Genomic DNA, 19,184 nt, shown 5'->3' with positions numbered 1-19,184 from the left:
GAGATGAGTTTGGTAGGTCTCATGTCCACATCACTAGTGAGGACGTGCCCTGCTGCAGGGGCTCTGAGACAGGCGAGGAGAATGAGCTGAGGCCTGAAAAAGCTCCCATGTGGCGAGAGATTGAGAAGGCTGGGACTATTCTCCCCCAGCGGGGAAAGAAAGAAGAGGGGCTGGAGTGCAGGCAGTAATGACAGGCCGAGGGAGGGGAGCTTCTGTCCTCCCTGACTCCCAGCATGAGAAGGAGAGCACACATGATGAAACATAAAGAACTGATCCAGGGGAAAACTTTCCTCCCAAGGTGGGATTAATCTGTGGAACTCACTGCCACAGGGAGACTCAGAGGTCAAGAACTGAGCAAGATTCAAGGCGGGGCTGGCCTTTTCTGTGGATACGACTGTACAGAGTTGGAAGACGAGCTCTGTGTAGCTCGAAAGCTGGTCTCTCTCACCAACAGAAGCTGGTCCAGGGGTAGATATTACCTCCCCCACCTTGTCTCTCAAAGTTGGACTAGCTGATCCTAGCAAAAATGTGGGAAGGGATATTAAACCTCAGGCTTCGCTCCTGGTGCTTACGGTGGGGGAGGTTCTCCGAGTGTCTCTCCTCTCTCAGGACCTGCATTTTGTTCTATTTACTCCTTAGTGCTAAGAGATGTGGGGGGGGAGGAGGTTAGCACAGACTGTCCCCCCCAAACCTGCAGGGACCCAGAGATACCAGGATGGCTCCTTAGTGACTGGGTAAATGTGGCTATGTGGCTGGAGAGGGGTGTGTGTTTGGAAGTGTGGGACTGACTCTTGGGAGGATTGGGGGGGCTGAGTCTCCAGGGGTTGTGATGGGCTGAGACTTGGGGTGTGTGTGTGTGGAATATAGCGCCTTCTCCCAGTGCTAATATTAAAAAAACAAACCAAACAAAGAAACCTAAATCAAATCTGGCCGGGAAGTGCAAAGGGGGGGAAGGGCGGGGGAGGGAACAATGGGCAGGTGGCGGGCGGGGGGGGGGGGGGCGGGAAGGGAAGGTGGAATGACTCAGTGAGTGCTGGACCCAGCAGCTACTTTATAAAGAGGGAAGGAGGTGAGCTGCCACACACGCACACACACACACACACACACAGTCACATTCACACAGTCCCCCCATACACAAACAGGTATACGTGCACACACGGTTACATCTACACAACCATTTGCAACCCCCTGCCCTGCATGTACACACACACCCTTAAACAGGCATCGAAAGAATCACACAGCCGTCTGCATACAGGTGCACACACACTTGTCTGACTGTACCCCGTTAATTGAGAACCACTGAGACACATACAGGTGTGCACGCTCACACCCACTCGTGTTTTAACACAGTTACAGTCACGACTATAAACATGCAACTGTACACGCACACATACACACCAACCCAACCATACAAACACAACACACTGCTATGACACACATACAGAGTGCTTCCTAAACACAGGACAACATGAACACCTATGTGCACACACAGGCATTGACACATCTGCACACACGGTCTCTAGCCATGCACACAAATGTATACAGACACACATCCTGCACACACACACCCTTACCTCTCCATGACCCCAGTGCGCCCCCAGCCCAGCCCTGCCAGAGGCTGCGGCCCCCCCCAAGGCCCTGCCCCGCGCCTCTCCTGGGGCCGTTATTGATTTCCCAGGACAGCTGCCGCATGAAGCTCCCTCGCCTCCAATGTGCTGAGACAGATCAGAGCTGGCGGCTGCTGTTAGTATTCCAGGCACTCATCACTGGCTCGGGTCTGGAGGGAAGGCCCTGCTATGGGGGAGGACAGCCCAGGTCACCCTCTCTCTGCGTACCCCAACCCCCCGCACTCCTCATGCCTCGACCCCCGACACACACGCTCCTCATACCCCAACCTCCCCCACTCGTCATACCCCAACCCCTCACACACACACACTCCTCATACCCCAACCTCCCCCACTTCCCATACCCCAACCCCCCAGACACACACACACTCCTCATACCCCAACCCCCCATACTCCTCATGCCCCGACCCCCAACACACACGCTCCTCATACCCCAACCTCCCCCACTCCTCATACCCCAACCCCTCACACACACACACTCCTCATACCCCAACCTCCCCCACTTCCCATACCCCAACCCCCCAGACACACACACACTCCTCATACCCCAACCCCCCTCCTCATGCCCCGACCCCCAACACACACGCTCCTCATACCCCAACCCCTCACACACACACGCTCCTCATACCCCAACCTCCCCCACTCCTCATACCCCAACCCCTCACACACACACGCTCCTCATACCCCAACCTCCCCCACTTCCCATACCCCAACCCCCCAGACACACACACACTCCTCATACCCCAACCCCCCATACTCCTCATGCCCCGACCCCCAACACACACGCTCCTCATACCCCAACCTCCCCCACTCCTCATACCCCAACCCCTCACACACACACGCTCCTCATACCCCAACCTCCTCCACTCCTCATACCCCAACCCCTCACACACACACGCTCCTCATACCCCAACCCCTCACACACATACGCTCCTCATACCCCAACCTCCCCCACTTCCCATACCCCAACCCCTCAGACACACACACACTCCTCATACCCCAACCCCCCATACTCCTCATGCCCCGACCCCCAACACACACGCTCCTCATACCCCAACCCCTCACACACACACGCTCCTCATACCCCAACCTCCCCCACTTCCCATACCCCAACCCCTCAGACACACACACACTCCTCATACCCCAACCCCCCATACTCCTCATGCCCCGACCCCCAACACACACGCTCCTCATACCCCAACCTCCCCCACTCCTCATACCCCGACCCCTCACACACACACGCTCCTCATACCCCCAACCTCCCCCACTTCTCATACCCCAACCCCTCAGACACACACACACTCCTCATACCCCAACCCCCCGCACTCCTCATACCCCAACCCCCCCCACACACTCCTCATACCCCAACCTCCCCCACTCCTCATACCCCAACCCCCCGCACTCCTCGTGCCCCGACCCCCGACACACACACTCCTCATACCCCAACCCCTCACACACACACACACACACTCCTCATACCCCAACCTCTGCATTCCTCATACTCCGACCCCAACACACACACACACACACACTCCTCATACCCCAACCCCCCGCACTCCTCATACCCCAACCCCCACACACACACTCCTCATACCCCAACCCCCTGCACTCCTCATACCCCAACCTCTCTCTCTCTCTCACACACACACACACTCCTCGTACTCCAACCCCCTGCACGCCTCAGACCCGAACCCCCAACCACCCACACATACACCCCCACTCCTCATACCCCAACTCTCCCCTGCTCCCCATACCCCAACATGCATCCCCCCGCTCTGCATACCCCAACACACCCAAACCCCAACCTGCTCCTCGTACCGCAACCCCAACCCCACCCCCAAACCGCTCTGTGAACCCCAACCCTCCCCCACTCCTCGTACCCCAACCCCAAAACACACACCCTTGCTCCGCATACCCCAACACCTCACACTTCTCACACCCCAACCCCCTTCTACTCCTTATTCCCCCAAATCCCCTCCACTCTGTGTACCCCAAACCTCCCCCGCTATTCATACCCCCACCCCCAACACACACACCCCAACCCACTCTCATACCCCAGCCCCCAACACACACCCTCCTCATACCCCAACCCACCACCCCACTCCTCAGACCCCAACTCCCCAACCTGCGCTGCGTACCCCAACCCCCCACCCCCATACCCCAACCCACCAACCCGCTCCTCATACTGCAACCCCAGCACACCAACCCCCCCAACCTGCTCCTCATACCACAAACCCCAACACACACCCCTCACTCCTCATACCCCAACCCAACCCATCAACCCCCCAACCTGCTCCTCATATCGCAACCCCCAACACACACACCCACGCCTCATACCCCAACCCTCCCCCACTCCTCATACCCCAAATCCCCAACACACCAACCCTCCAACTTCACCTCATCCCTCATCCTCCACCCGACACACCAACCCCCCCATACATTCTCCGCGCCCATACACCATCCCACTGAATACTCCAGACACTCCAGCTCAGGGACTTGAGATTCCCTCAATACATCCTGGGTATCCGGGGACTCTGGCCTGACCTGGGGATGGGTCAGATGGGGGCAAACAAAGCATGAAGCTTTTTGTGTGTGCCTGAAAGGGGGTGGCAAACTGGGGAGCCTGACAGACAGCGTGTGTGTCAGTGTGTGTGTTTATCTGTCTCAACATAACTGTGTGTGTGGGGGGGGGGGCTGTCTCTCAGTGTGTGTGTGTATAGTTGGACGTCCCACAGTGTGTGTGTGTGTGGGGGGGGAGGTTGTCTTTGAATGTGTGTGTGCGTGTGTGACTGTCTCTCAGAGTGTGTGTGACTGTCCTGCAGTGTGTGTGTCTGTCCTGCAGTGTGCGTTTGGCTGTCTCTCAGTGTGTGGCTGTCTGTCCCGCAGTGGGTGTGTATCTGTCACACAGTGTGTGTATGTGTGTGTGTCTGTCTGTCCCGCAGTGGGTGTCAGTCGGCTGGCGGGGGGCAGGTCTCCGCCGGCCCGGCCCGGCACGGCAAGGTGCGCTCGCTCACCTGGGCCCTGCCGGGTAACGCAGCCCTGGGCGGCCCGGCCCCCGCCGCTCGCTGGCTGCTCCTTTCGCTCTGGCCGCTGCCATTGGCTCTGGAGTTGGCAGCGCAGCCAATCGCGGGCCGGGCAGGCGAGTCGCCCCGGGGGTCCCTGCCCAGGAGCCGCGCTGCCTGCTCGGGGCTCACATTGTTGGTGCTGCGGCTTCGGCTTCTCTGTGCACGGACCCCGCTGCCCATATCCGCGCCCGGCCCGGCCCGGCCCGGCCCGGGGAGCCCCTCACCGCCCCCCCGACCGCTGGGGCTGCCTGACCCCCACCCCGGATCGCTGGGCTGCCCGCCCCGCTCCTCTGGATCGCTGGGGCTGGCCGACCCCCCCCATACACCTGGATCGCTGGGGCTGCCTGACCCCCCCCACACACACACCTGGATCGCTGTGGCTGCCTGACCCCCCTACACACACACACCTGGATCGCTGGGGCTGCCTGAGCCCCCCCTACACACACCTGGATCGCTGGGGCTGCCTGACCCCCCGCCACACACACACACACCTGGATCGCTGGGGCTGCCTGACCCCCCGCCACACACACACCTGGATCGCTGGGGCTGCCTGACCCCCCGCCACACACACACCTGGATCGCTGGGGCTGCCTGAGCCCCCCCTACACACCTGGATCGCTGGGGCTGCCTGACCCCCCGCCACACACACACCTGGATCGCTGGGGCTGCCTGACCCCCCGCCACACACACACCTGGATCGCTGGGGCTGCGCCCGGAGGCCGCGGGATGATTCTGGGTGAGTGGATGTTCTGTCCGTCCGTCCGTGTGCCGGCGACCCCCTCCCCAGCTCTCTGATCCGGCCCGATTCGTGACTCCCCAGCCTGGGGGTTGGACCCGCGGCGCCTGTCGGACCGCTGTGCTGGGGGAGGGGGGCAGTATCGCCCCCGGGATGGTGCTGATCGGACGGGCCTGAAACTTCCCTGGGAGGGGGGCAGTTTACACAGAGCTGGGGGGCGTGGGGGGGGACAGTTGTGCGGAATTCGCCCGGACGCTCACTCCTTCCCCTACCCCACTGCCTGCCCCCTCCTCTGCCCCCAGTCTAAACCCCGCCTCCCCCGGACTCCCACTCTACCACCTACCCCATCTCCCCTGCTCCATACCCCTCCCCTTGCTCCCTCCTTCCCCCCCCCCGGCCTCCTATCTCATCCCCCACCCCCGCCTTAGCCCTCCGGGGCACAATATGGAACTTTTTGTCATTTCAGATCAGTTCTGCTTCCAGTGTGTGTCTGTGACGGGGGGGGGGGGGGGCGGGATATCGGGGCTGGAGAGACGGCACTGGAGGAGTGGGGAGTGTGGGCGGGGCACAAGGGGATGGGGGCGGTCAGACCTATCTGATCTCCAAGGCTATTACTTAGCACGATCCTGCCTTTCCCCCTCGCCCCCCCGGGCCAGGCTCTGGCAGCTGTGCCGGGTGGGGGTCCCTTGGCTGCCCTGACCCGCCGGGGGCTGCTGGTTCTGCGGGGGAGGGGGGGTGCTCGGCGGATTGTGCCCCTCATGGCTGAAGCTTGAAGCATCATCTCTGACCTAGATCCTGGCTCCATCCTCCCTGTCCCTGCACAGCCCTCCTCCCCCTGACCTCAAGATCGGGGTCCCCAAAGCAGCCTCCACCCAGAGATGCTGTCACCTCTGGAGGGAGGCAGAAGTGGGGGAGGGGTGGAAGATGCTCTTCTCCAGCCTTGTGGGTGGCTGGGCTACAGGCTCCATCACTCCCTAGTCCTGGGAGCGGGGGGGGGGGAGGGCAGGCCTGGAGCTTGGCCTGCAGAAGCAGCGCCCCAGATGAAGTTCACAGCAGTCAGGAGTGAGAAGCAAAGGAGCCGCTGAAGTGTGGAGCCGCTGACTCCGTCCCGTCCCCATGCTCCCCAGTACCCCCATCCCTCTGCCCCCCGGCACTCCCTGTCGCATTCCTCTGCACCCATCCCATCCCCCTACCCCAGTACCCCCATCCCATCCCCCGGTACCCCCATTCCTCTGCCCCCTGTCATGTCCCTCTGCCCTGTCCTGTCCCGTCCGTCTTCCCCCTGTCATGTCCCTCTGCCCCCCAGCATTTCCTGTTACATCCCTCTGCCCCTGTCCCATCTCTCTGCCCCCGTCCCATCCCTCTCCCCCCAGCACCTACCATCCCATCCCTCTGCCCTCCGGCACCCCATCGCTCTGCCCCTGCTCTGTCCCTCTGTCCCCTGACACCCCTGTGCCATCCCCGTGCCCCATCCCGTCCCTCTCCCCCCAATACGTCCCATCCCTCTGCCCCCATCCTGTCCCTCTGCCCCCCATCATCCCCCTCTCCCCATAAGCTCAGTCAGAACGAGGGCCAGAGCAGGCAGGTGATAAACCAGCATCACCCACCCACCCAGCTCTGCTGGTGCCCCTCAGTCCCAACCTGCAGCCCCCTGTTATCCCAGCCCTGGGTTCCCCCCATCCCCTGAGCTCAGACAGTGCCCCTCAGTCCCGCTGCATCTCACGTCAGTTGCAGGGAGGTTTGGGAGGGGGTGGAAGTGGCCCTTGCGGATGACAAAGCCCCCCCGAGACCTTTGCGGGGGTTGGCTTACTGGTCTGTAGAGGTTATGGGGGCTGCTGGAAGGGGGCGTTCAGGGAGTCTGTAACCTCCACCCCCGGAAGCCGGCGCTGCCCTCGCTGCTGAGTCTGTGTTCACCCCTGCCCTGGCTGTGTCAAAAGCTGTTATTTGTGAGGAGCCCGGGTGGGGGGATGGGCCCCCCCAGGCTCCCAAAGACTCTTAGGTCAGCTCCCCGACCCATGGCTCTATTGGGCCCCAACCTCCCCCATCTTCCCCTCGGCTCTAATGGTGTCAGTGGGGTCCCCTGCTCTGGATGGCTGGGGTGGCCATGCCAGGAGAAATGCCCTGTTGGCAGCTCTGGTCTTGGCTGGAACCAGCCCAGAAAGACTGCGGTGGGGAGGGGATCAGGACCCCCAACATGGAGGTGGGGGAGGGCCACAGCGCCTGATTCAGCTGAGGTGGATCCCTGGGCCGAGACTTCTCTCAGCTCGCTCCGAGAGCCCTGCAGTAGGACTTGGGCTGGGACTGGGTATGCCCGGGGCTGTCCCTGTGCCTGGGGCTGTCTGTCTGGGCTCATCTCTTGCTTGCTCGCTCTCTCCCACCTCCTGTCACCCTCCCTCTCTTTTAGTGCTTGGTCTCATACCTCTGACTCCCTTGTGCGTGTGACATGGACTCAGGCAGAGCCCCAGATATTTCCCAGGTAGATGCCAGAGACACTCCCAGGATCCTGTTTGGTGGCAGCGCCCGGGGGAGTCCCGTGGCAGGGCAGTGCTCGGCGACAGCGCCCGGGGGGTCCTGTGGCGGGATGGCGCTTGGTGATAGCGCTCGGGGGGTCCCGTGGCAGGGAGGTGCTCGGCGGCAGCACCTGGGGAGTCCTGTGGCAGGGAGGAACTCAGCGGCAGCACCCGGGGGGTCCCGTGGCGGGGCGGCGCTTGGCGATAGCGCCCGGGGGTCCCGTGTTGGGGCGGGGCTCGGCGATAGCGCCCGGGGGCTCCCGTGGCGGGGCGGCGCTCGGCGATAGCGCCCGGGGGCTCCCGTGGCGGGGCGGTGCTCGGCGATAGCGCCCGGGGGCTCCCGTGGCGGGGCGGTGCTCGGCGATAGCGCCCGGGGGCTCCCGTGGCGGGGCGGTGCTCGGCGATAGCGCCCGGGGGCTCCCGTGGCGGGGCGGTGCTCGGCGATAGCGCCCGGGGGCTCCCGTGGCGGGCCTGCGCTCGGCGGCAGCGCCCGGGTTGTCCCGTAGCGGGATGGTGCTCAGCGGCAGCGCCTGGGGGGTCCTGCCATGGGCCGGCACTCTGCGGCAGCACCAGGAGGTCTCATCGCAGGGTGGTGCTCAGTGGCTCTGGTGGGGGGTCCCGTCGTGGGGTGGTGATGGTGTCAGCACCAGGGCATCCTGTTGCAGGGCAGCGATTGGTGGCAGTGCCGGGGGGGTCCCGTCGTGGGGCGGCGCTTGGTGGCTGTGTGAGGGGTACTGTTGGGGGGCGATGCTTGGTGGCTGTGTCGGTGGGTCTCGTTGCCGGGTGGTGTTCTGTGCCAGGGGGTCCCATTGCAGGGCAGTGCTCGGTGGCAGTGCAGGGAGTCCCACCACGGGGCGACTCTCGCTGGCGGTGCCCGGCAGGGTTTGGACTATGATCTTTCCCAGCCCTCTTCCCCATCAGTCTAGGCAGGTGCACAAAGCCCGAGGAGAAGGGCTCAGCTCTGGCATGGCTGTGGGGCTGCAGTGAGGGGATCCCCCCAGTCCCACCCCACTTCCTGCTCCTGCCTGTGACTCTGTTGCAGGCCTTGCTCCAGGGGCAGACCCAGGGAACCCCCAGGTCCTGCCCAGCTGACACCAAGGTTCCAGCATGGTGCCAGGGGGCATAATACTGCAGGGACCAGGGTGGGGGGGTTGCAGGGGCACCATGCTGTGGGGATGGAGACATGGCCCTGGTGGGGGACTCGTGCTGCAGGGACCAGGGTGGGGGTGGCAGGGGCATCATGCTGTCAGGATAAGGTAGGGTGACCAGACAGCAAGTGTGAAAAATCAGGATGGGGGTAGGGGGTAATAGGCGGCTATATAAGACAAAGCCCCAAATATTGGGACTGTCCCTATAAAATCGGGACATCTGGTCACCCTAGGATAGGGGCATGGTGGGGGCCTCATGCTGCAGGGATCAGGGCGGGGGCACAGCAGGGGGCCTGGTGAGAGAACCAGCTTTCTGATGAGATGTGAAACTTGGGCGTCCGTGGCCCGTGCTGCTCCCACAGCGCCTTGCCCAGAGCTGGCGTTCCTGGCGTGTCCTGGCCTGTCCCAGGAGCGTTCCGCCCCCTGCCATGCCAGCCTTTCTGCTGTTGGACATGGGACCACGCTAAACCGCTGCGTTGGGCTCACTGTACCGCCCGCCCCGGGGCAGGCGTGTGTAACTGCAGGGGCCCAGCAGCGTCCCCCATGGTGGGTGCTGACCGTGGTGGGCAACCCGGTTTCAGCCCCAAGCGTGCTCGCTAGGGAAGCCTAGAGAATCGCTCCTGTTGGCAGGCTTTGGGGAGGTGTCTCTGTCTGAGGCCGAGCGTGGTAACAGAACCAGGGCTGGAGCCTGCGGGAGCTGGAAGAAGGACCAGTGCCCCGTCCTTCAGCTGCCCTGTGCCAGGGTGGGAGACCACCCCCCCCCAGCACATGGCAGGGCCCCTCCCACAACCAATGGGAGTGCTGGGCCCCGGACGAGGAGCTGGGCATGCAGCAAGTCATGGAGTGGCACCCCCTCCCCCCCCGGCTCCCTCTGCTGAGCAGGCTGAGGGGGGGACTGCCCCTGCTAACCCTGAGACCCCGCCTGCCCCAGGGTCTGAGGGATCCCAGCCCAATTCCCCGGCCATGCTGCCCTGGCTGCACCATAACACCCTCCCCCAACTCTGCAGACCAGCACCCATCCCCAGGGCCCCATAATGGGGAGGGAGCCCAAGGCTCGCAGGGCCGTGTTCATCTCATCAGCATCTGGGATTGGTAGCATGGGGCAAGGGGAGCTACCCAAGGAATTACCCGCATGCAGACACTCAGCTGGGCAGAGAACAGCGGCTGAGCCAGGCAGGAGGAGCTGGGCACGGCAGGGTCGGGATTGAGGGGCACTGGCAGACCTGGGGGGGGATGGGGGAAGCCCAGGGCTGGGCAAGCAGGGGGCTGATGGTCAGGATTGAGGCCGTATTAGATTGTCCAGCACAGGGTATCAAATATGTCAGTTGGTGTGGAAGAACTCGGTGTGAATTAGCAGAGTGTGTGTGCGTGTGTGTGCGTGTCAGCATGTGTATGTGTCAGTGTATCAACATGTCTGTGTGTGTGTGAGTGTCTGTCTATGTTCATGTGTATGAGCAGGGTCCCCCCCACGGCGGGGCCAGCTTGGCTAGCAGGAGGGAGAGGGGGGCAGAACTGGTACATTGTTGGCAGGGGGGTGCGCAGGAGGGGTGAATTTGGGGAGATGTAGCGTATTGGGGTGAGACCAAACAAAGCCATGGGGGGCAGCAGGCTGGGAACCCCAGCAGGTTAGAACAAGAACAAACAGCCATGCTCTTTCCTGCCTGCCTGGGGGCGTTGGCGGCAGGAGCAGGGTGCGGAGAGCTCCCTGTGGAGTGCTGGGGCTGGGACATGGTGGGGGAGGACACCCCTGGGGGAGGGTGGGGACCTGCACCAAACACTGCACCGCCCCACATGAGTGCCTCCCCTGGCTGCCAGCCATTGCCCATTGTGGTGTCAGCCAGGCAGGGACCACGGGACCCCTCGCTCAGCAGGTGTCATGGTCGCTTCAGTGCTGAGTGGGCAGAGCGGAAGAGGGGAGTACAGGGCACGTGGGCGGAGGGAGACGGGCCCTGGGCTGGTTTTGGGGACTAAAGGCCTTGGCTGTGTGCCCACCTCCAGTCACTGTAAACAGACCCAAGCCTATTGGGTTCAGCGTCCCGGGGGCACGTCTCTGCTCCAAGGGTCCCGCAGGGGGTGCTGCAGGGCAAGACGGGGGCACTTCAGTGGAACTATGTGGTGTGGGGACCATGAGTTAGTAAGTGGGTGGCCTTAGCAGAGCCACTTTGGGGAGGCCCAGAACTGGCACATTAGGGGGGCTGTGGGTCAGGACTGAGGGGCACCGGCAGAGCTCTGTGCAGGAGCGGGAGGAAGCCCACAGCTGGGCTAGCAGGCGGCGGCAGGTGGGAACTGAGGGACACGGGCAGAGCTCTGTGATGGGGAAAGGGAGAGCCCTGGGCTGTGCTGGCAGGGGGCCGTGGATCGGAGAACTGGAGGGAGCTGTGCCTGGTTACCTTGACTCTGCCCATTTTCCCATCTCTGCGGTTCCACGGTTTCGTGACCCTGGGGCATTACAGGGGCACTTGGGGTTTGCAACCTCCCAACAAACTCGTTTTGTTCCCTTCACAGTGAAATCTCCCTGCCGGGCTGCGCTGTACTACGTGTACTTGGCCCGGCCCAGGGCTGCAGCCCCCACTCCAGGCTCCGCGTGGCAGGCAAGCCTGATCTAGGCTATACTCACTGGGCACTTAAGTGGCTGTCACAACCTAGGTTTGTTTTGGTAGGATGCTCAGTGGGTGTCACACACTGGATTGTCTCGGCGAGGTGCTCAGTGGGTGTGTCATGGGGTGAGACTCACCCCTGCGGCGCCTCCTGCTGGTCTCTCAGGGAATTAGCTCCTCCAGCCTCCAGAGTACCTTCTGCAGGCTGGTGTTCCACTTGTCGCTGGCCCCCATGTCCCTCCCAGACCCCGGTGCCCCTTTTTCCCAGGGTGCTGCCCCTTGGCAGTACCCCCACAGTCTCTGGGTCTCCCCTCCCCACAGAACCCCCACCCACTATCCCCACCTCGCTTCAGTCTTTGGCTACTGCCAGTCACCACTGAGCCCCCGCACATGGGGGTGGACTGCAGTGTGTAAGCCAGTCATCACAGGCAAGGGGGTTTGGACCTGCTGCCTCAGCCTACCCATGGGCTGCCCTGTTGCAACCCCGGTACCTATCTTAGGCCATCTGCCAGGCCTGCAGGTTTTCCAGTCTGGAGCCTCCCAGCTCCTCTGGCCTTCCCCAGCCCTGCTTCACCTCAGATACCCTGGTCCACTCCCCAGCAGCCAGGCCCATCTCACTCAACAGCTAGAGGAGACTCTCTGCTCCTGGCCCACGGCCCTCTTATAAGGGCCAGCTGAGGCCTGACTGGGGTGTGGCCACAGCTGAGCCTGCTTCCCCCAGTCAGCCTGGGAACTGCTTGCTCCCAGCCATAGCCCTCTCCTGGGCTGTTTTAAGGCCGGAGCGGATGACCGCCCCGCTACAGGGTGTCACACCCTGGATTGTTTTGGTAGGGTGTTCTGTGGGTATCACACACTGGATTGTTACGATAGGGTTCTCAGTGGGTGTCTCACACTAGATTCTTATTGTAGGGTGCTGCGTGGGCGTCACTCACTGGATAGTTTTGGTAGGGTGCTCAGTGGGCCGTGTGCACTGCAATGTTATTGCAGGGTTGCTAGATATTTGATGTGGCTTTGAAGTCGGTAAGCAGTGCTGTGGGGAGTGGGAACCGAGGGACCTTGGCTTGGTTGTTGAGTCTGTCCCCTCCCCCTTCTTCCCACCCCCGACTGGAGGCCGGTTGCTCTTGGCTGTACCGCGACACCCGCCGGCCTTTATATAAGCAGGTTGTAGTGGCTTAAGGGGTTATTTTTATCTCTGAGCAGAGTCGTGCTGATGGGTTCCCTTTTCAGTTCCTTCCTCCACTGTCAGCAGCCAGAAGGCCAGCCTGGCTGGGCTGAGCTAGGCCCACCTGGGTACTTGGGGAGAGCTTGGTTCCCGGTGGCTGACTGTGGTGCCCTCCCGTCGTCACTTGCACCAAATCATCCGTGCCGTGCCAGGGCTGTGACTTTGAGCCTGGCAGTTCACCCTGCAGCACGGCTGCCCCTTTGCCACAATGCCTGCGGCTCTGGGGCCGGGCCAGCTCTGCCACTTCCAGAAGGGATGGCACTGAACCCCAGATCCCACCTCCCCGTGTGGCTGGGCCTGGGGAGCAGCCAGCATGGAGGCTCCCATCCCTGGGTGCCAGCCCCCCGCGCTCAGGACCCGCCCTGCACCACAGATTCCTAGCTGCTGTTAATGGCCTCAATGGCTCGCTGCCCCCAAGTCCCTCACCGCCAGGGTGACCCAGCTTGTCTCTCGGGGGTGCCCTGGCTCATCACAGACAATGCCAGAGAAAGCGCTGGCAGGGAGGAGCTGACGAAGGAGAAGGGAGTGTCATTTCCCTGCAGGCAGCGGCTCAGGGCCTGAATCCGTGGGGCCATGCCCCAGGGTCCACGCTGGACTGGGCCATTCAGCCTCGCCTGCCCAAGTAGGGGCGTGAATCTGAATGAATGGCCCCTGCTGGTGTCTGCGGGGCCTGAAGCTGGAGGGCCAGGAGCCACCAGCTGCCCCCGCACCGGAGCCGTTCGCCAGAGGCCACCAGTGAGACACGGCCCGCAGCAAGGGGGCCCCTGGCTCAGTTTTGCCCCAGCTTTGTGGGCTGTAGCTCAGCCATGGCCCATCGGGGGGCACCATGCTCCTTAGCCAGGTCACACAGCACTGCCTGTCTGGAGCCGGAAGGGGCAGCCCCTCTCCCATGGGGAGAGCTGGGAGCTTGTCTCTCTGGTGCAGGGGCCATGGCATTGGGGCACAGGAGGGCTGGGGACATGATGGGTCAGGGCACCAGGCCCCCCACAAGGTGGTTGGCACAGCTCCATGCAAGGCCACCTGGGAAGGCTGCTTGTGATCTGGGCAGGAGAGTGCCTCCTGCAGGGGATACATGGTGCTGCTTGTTACCCACCTGAGATTCGCAAGTGTGTCAGCATCACTAACCCTTATGGCACAAAGGGAGAAACTGAGTCACACGGTGGCAGGAGTCTTCCCGGGCACACAGTGAGCTGGGCTTGGGATAGAACCCAGGAGTCCTGGCTCCCAACCCCAGTTGCTGCTTCCTCTCACCCCACCCCTGCTCTTGCCCCCTCCGCCCCTGGGGCATGGTGCTGCCATCTGGTGGGTGCTGACTCCCCATCCCAGAGTGGGGCCTTTGTGGTGAGGGGCTGGTTTGGGTGGCAGGCGAGGCAGGGCCTTCCCTGGGCCAGGTATGTGTGTTTGTGTGGGCGGGGGGCTGATCTGGGGAGTGGAACTGCTGAGGGATTGTGTGCCTTGGGACCGCATGGCTGTGCAGTGATCCGGAGGGGGTGGGAGGGATGGGGATGTATAAGTAGGGGCATAGCAAGCAGATCGAGGGACGTGATCGTTCCCCTCTATTCAACATTGGTGAGGCCTCATCTGGAGTACTGTGTCCAGTTTTGGGCCCCACACTACAAGAAGGATGTGGATAAATTGGAGAGGGTCCAGCGAAGGGCAACAAAAATGATTAGGGGTCTAGAACACATGACTTATGAGGAGAGGCTGAGGGAGCTGGGATTGTTTAGCCTGCAGAAGAGAAGAATGAGGGGGGATTTGATAGCTGCTTTCAACTGCCTGAAAGGGGGTTCCAAAGAGGATGGCTCTAGACTGTTCTCAATGGTAGCAGATGACAGAACGAGGAGTAATGGTCTCAAGTTGCAGTGGGGGAGGTTTAGATTGGATATTAGGAAAAACTTTTTCACTAAGAGGGTGGTGAAACACTGGAATGCGTTACCTAGGGAGGTGGTAGAATCTCCTTCCTTAGAGGTTTTTAAGGTCAGGCTTGACAAAGCCCTGGCTGGGATGATTTAACTGGGAATTGGTCCTGCTTCGAGCGGGGGGTTGGACTAGATGACCTTCAGGGGTCCCTTCCAACCCTGATATTCTATGATTCTATGATGGGGGTTGTGCGGGCAGTGGGGGAATGGCTGGGGAAGGGAGGTGCTGAGATCTGCAGAGGGTTGGGGGGGTCTCTGGGAGCGGCTGGGGGAGGGTGGGAGTGGGAATCTGTCACGGAGTCCCCAGGTGATGCTCTGGAACTGCTCCCTACGTAGCCAGTCAGGACTCTGGGGAAGTCTCCTTTCTGTGAGCAGACTGTCTTCAGGACACACAGCTCACACAGCTTCCACCTTCCTGGGTCTGACCTCGGAGCATTCAGCATCCTCTCTCCCCTCCGTGCGCTTCCCACAGCGAGTCCACCCAGGCGGGCTCCTGGGAAGCCAGAGGGTCCTGCCCCCCAACTCCGCAGTCAGACGTGACTCTCAGCCAGCCAGTAAAACAGAGGTTTATTAGACGACAGGAACATGGTCTAAAACAAAGCTTGTAGGTGCAGAGAACAGGACCCCTCAGCTGGGTCCATTTTGGGGGGCAGTGAGCCAGACAACCCCATCTGCACTTCACTCCTTGTCACCAGCCAGCCCCAAACTGAAAACTCTCTCCAGCCCCTCCTCTGGGCTTTGTCCCTTTCCCGGGCCAGGAGGTCACCTGATTCCTTTGTTCTCCAACCCTTTAGCTCTCACCTTGCAGGGGGGAAAGGCCAGGCCATCAGCTGCCAGGAAACAGGGTGTTGGCCATTCTCTGTGTCCAGACCCCTGCACACACCTGCCCTCTAGGGCTCATACACCCTTATCCCACCACCTAGATACTTAAGAACTGCATAGGGGAAACTGAGGCATCCCCACAATATTCAGAGGCAACATTAAGAACAGTCCCGCTTCGTCACATCTCTCCCCCCTTCAAAACTAAACTGAGCAGGGTCACTTTAGCCGGTGACCTGGGGAAGTTCGAAGCCACCAACGTTCCCATGGATGCCCCAGCATCTCTCCTGTTCCTTGGTGAGAGTTACACCAGGCCCTTCCAGTTTCACGCCCTCCCTTAGGTTGGGGGTGGTCGATAGCACTCGCATGCTGTATGTGGGAAGGTTTATGCGGCCCGTGCCCTTTTGCCACCCCAAAACCCCCGGGGGTCAAACTGGGATCGGGTCTTCTCCCAGCGCTCCTGTCTGGAGGCCTGCAATTCGGGCTCTCTTGCTTAAGAGCCCCCATCTTGACCTGGGCCACATACTGTTCACTTACAGAACTAGCATGGAGACATCCCTTTCTCAACAACCTTGTCTCCCCAACGAGCTGGCCAAACACAGCCACTTGGTTATAGGACTGTTTAACTTTCTTAACAGCTTTCACTCCATCTGAGACCTTCTCAAAGCTATCCACACTGGATCTTTCAACAGGGAAGTCAGTGGCTTCAGTCACAACAGAAAATTTCTGGCTGTTAGGAACTGAAACTTTCTTGATTAAATCCCTTTCACACCCTTCAGTTGCAGTAAACTGCTTGCAAAGACTACCATGAGGATTCCTTTCCCTAGGGGCTTTTCTATGCAACAATTCACTCTTCACAGAAATTCTGCTCTTACCCTCTTCACCTAGGGCTTCCTCTAGAGGAACACTTTCCTGAGCAACAACAGACTCTTTCTGGGTCTCCCTTACATCCAGAATTACCTCTGGCCCATCCGGCGGATTCCTACACAATCCCCTTTCAGGCAAACTGACAGACTCCCTAGATAAAAGGTTAGAAGCATTCTCCTTCCCTTTGCTACACACAAGTTCAGGAATCTTTTCCTTCTTGTCAAAGGTTTCCACACCCTCAGTAGGTAACACAATCACATCACCTTTATGCTCTCCTTGTGCCCTGGCTAGGATCTCACCCTGATTAGACAGGGTTGCTACACCCTTTCCCAACAACACACTAGCAAGAGGCAAAATACAAGCACCAGAATTGTCTGGTCTCTGGGAGTTTACATAGACACTAATTGGATGCGACCTAGCTGCAGGGCCATTCTCCCGAGCAGACACAAACTTAAGACCATTCCCTTCCTGGGCTTTAGCTGAATCCAGAACCAACTCTGAGACAACTGTACTATCCTCAACCATCACAGGCTGAAAGGCTCCTTCTGTCTGCTCCACAGACAAAGAGCCGGAGACACGATCTCCTTTACCAGACACAGCTTGGGATCTCATTCCCCTGGTCCCAGCACACAAGGCTGTTCACAGACAACTGCTTGGAGACCGGGGTAGCTCCCTCCATAGGCAAGTCAATACCCCTGACAGACACAGGCACATTTCCTTCACTGTCACAATTCTCCACCCAGCTAACAGGTAAGATACAGGTTTCAGAGTAACAGCCGTGTTAGTTTGTATTCGCAAAAAGAAAAGGAGTACTTGCGGCACCTTAGAGACTAACCAATTTATTTGAGCATGAGCTTTCGTGAGCTACAGCTCACTTCATCGGATGCATACTGTGGAAAGTACAGAAGATCTTTTTATACACACAAACCATGAAAAAATGGGTGTTTACCACTACAAAAGGTTTTCTCTCCCCCCACCCCACTCTCCTGCTGGTAATAGCTTATCTAAAGTGATCACTCTCCTTACAATGTGTATGATAATCAAGGTGGGCCATTTCCAGCACAAATCCAGGGTTTAACAAGAACCTTAACAAGGTAAGGTACAGGGACACTCATCTTCCACTCTCCTCGCCTTCCCACACTGCTGACTAGACAAAGCCATCAGCTCACAAGGCTGCCTAGACTCATCCAGACTTTCCTTACCAAGCACCTTGCCACTCCCAACAGATCCCCTGCCCTGCCTGTGTCTCCCCTCCCTCAGCTGGGGTCTCAGCTCCCACTGTGCTCAGCACTGCCCTTGCTGTCCCAGTGGGGGTAGGCAGTGATCTCGCTGCTTTCCTCACTGCATCAGAGCCAGCATGAGCCCCCTCTCTGGTGTGCAAGGGGGCGGGGAGCATCTCTCTGTCCCACCCAGCCCCAGGGGCCTGGTCACAAGCAGGCAGGTACCCTGAGCGTAGCGGCTCCTCCCCCCTGCCAGCCAGGTCATCTGCATTTTCACTGACCATTTCCCTCTCCACCGATTGGTTCCCTGGATACAAATTCAAACCCTGTGCAGTTACAGGAGCAGGGTCTGGATCCTGTCCCAAAGAGAGACAGTCACCCCACAACAGCTGGTCTCCTGGAGAACCCCAACGACCAGCCAGCCCCACCCCTCCTGGGTCTGCACAGGGATCTGGACCATAGGGAGGACGAGGGGCTTCATCCCTGGGATGCTCACACAGCCCCTCAGCATCTGAGGCTGCACCACCCAGGGCCTGACAACAGTTCTCTCTGTCCCAGGATCTCGCCACCCCAGGAATGTCTCCCCATTGACCATCACCTTCTGCTCCCACTGGGAGTCTCAGGGGCCTGGCCCCAGGAAACTCCACACAGACATATAGGTTGGGACCAGGAGAGGGAGCCTGTCCACCTCCCCACCCATCTGGCTGACAGAGTCTATGGCCTTGGGACACAGCAAGGGAGCTAGACACCGGGGCTTTTCCACAGGGTCCCCCTGGTTCAAATCTCCAGCCTGCTCAAAGGCAGTGAGGTGGGCATCCACATCCCCCCCCCCCTTAACCAGGGGCAGCAATTTAGTCTCGAGGTTCCCTGCAGAACTGGCACCCCGGGGTCTGTTCCCACTCACCCCTGGGAGGTCCCCTATGCCTCTCCGCTCCCCCACCGCCAGTTCATGCTGCTGCTGCTTCTGCAGCTCTTTCTTGGACTCTCGCTGACTCTCACAGTCCTCTTGCTCTCTCAGACTCAGCTCCAATCCAGTCCGTCTCCGATGCCCCGATGGGGCACCCGATCATGAAGACCCTCGTCTGGTCAGGGACAGGAGTCTCGGGGATGCCTGGCTCCCACTCCAGCTGCTCCCAGATCCTGCTATAGCCCCACTGGGGTCAGGAATCTGTTCCTTAGGGTGGTCATCCTCCTCCAGCTGCACAATTAACTGTGCTTTGGTGAACTTTCCAATGTGCAACCCTCTCTTTTTGCACAGGGTTGCAATATCCTTCTTAAGGAGATGGTGATAGGCCATCACTCTGCTCTTCCCAAGTTGTTGTGGATTCACAGGTCTGTGTGCTCTCAGCTCCCCATGGTTTCCAGGGAGAACCTCTAGTGTGCCAGCCCTTCTCGAGGTCACCACCTCTTTGCCAGGGTCGAGCTGCAGACTCCACCCCTGGGACCGCTCGCTGCA

At 60.4% G+C, this 19,184-nt stretch overlaps 1 protein-coding gene across 2 annotated transcripts in view; it reads left to right on the top strand.

Moving 5' to 3' along the window:
• Window positions 1–5,061: 5,061 nt before the first annotated feature.
• Window positions 5,062–19,184, top strand: part of ZNF385A (zinc finger protein 385A) — a 71,394-nt gene continuing 57,271 nt past the window's right edge. The window contains exon 1 of one of the 2 annotated variants that reach the window (XM_048831717.2): window positions 5,062–5,426. In XM_048831717.2, coding sequence (XP_048687674.1) covers window positions 5,417–5,426 — 10 coding nt within the window. In that variant the 5' untranslated portion in view covers window positions 5,062–5,416. The remainder of the gene's footprint in view (window positions 5,427–19,184) is intronic. The other variant, XM_048831718.2, reaches the window with a different exon arrangement.

Source organism: Caretta caretta, chromosome 20 (genome assembly GCF_965140235.1).
Source record: "Caretta caretta isolate rCarCar2 chromosome 20, rCarCar1.hap1, whole genome shotgun sequence".
Classification (NCBI taxonomy): Eukaryota; Metazoa; Chordata; order Testudines; family Cheloniidae; genus Caretta; species Caretta caretta.
Note: the sequence above shows the minus strand (reverse complement) of the source record. Positions and strands in the feature narration are given on the sequence as shown.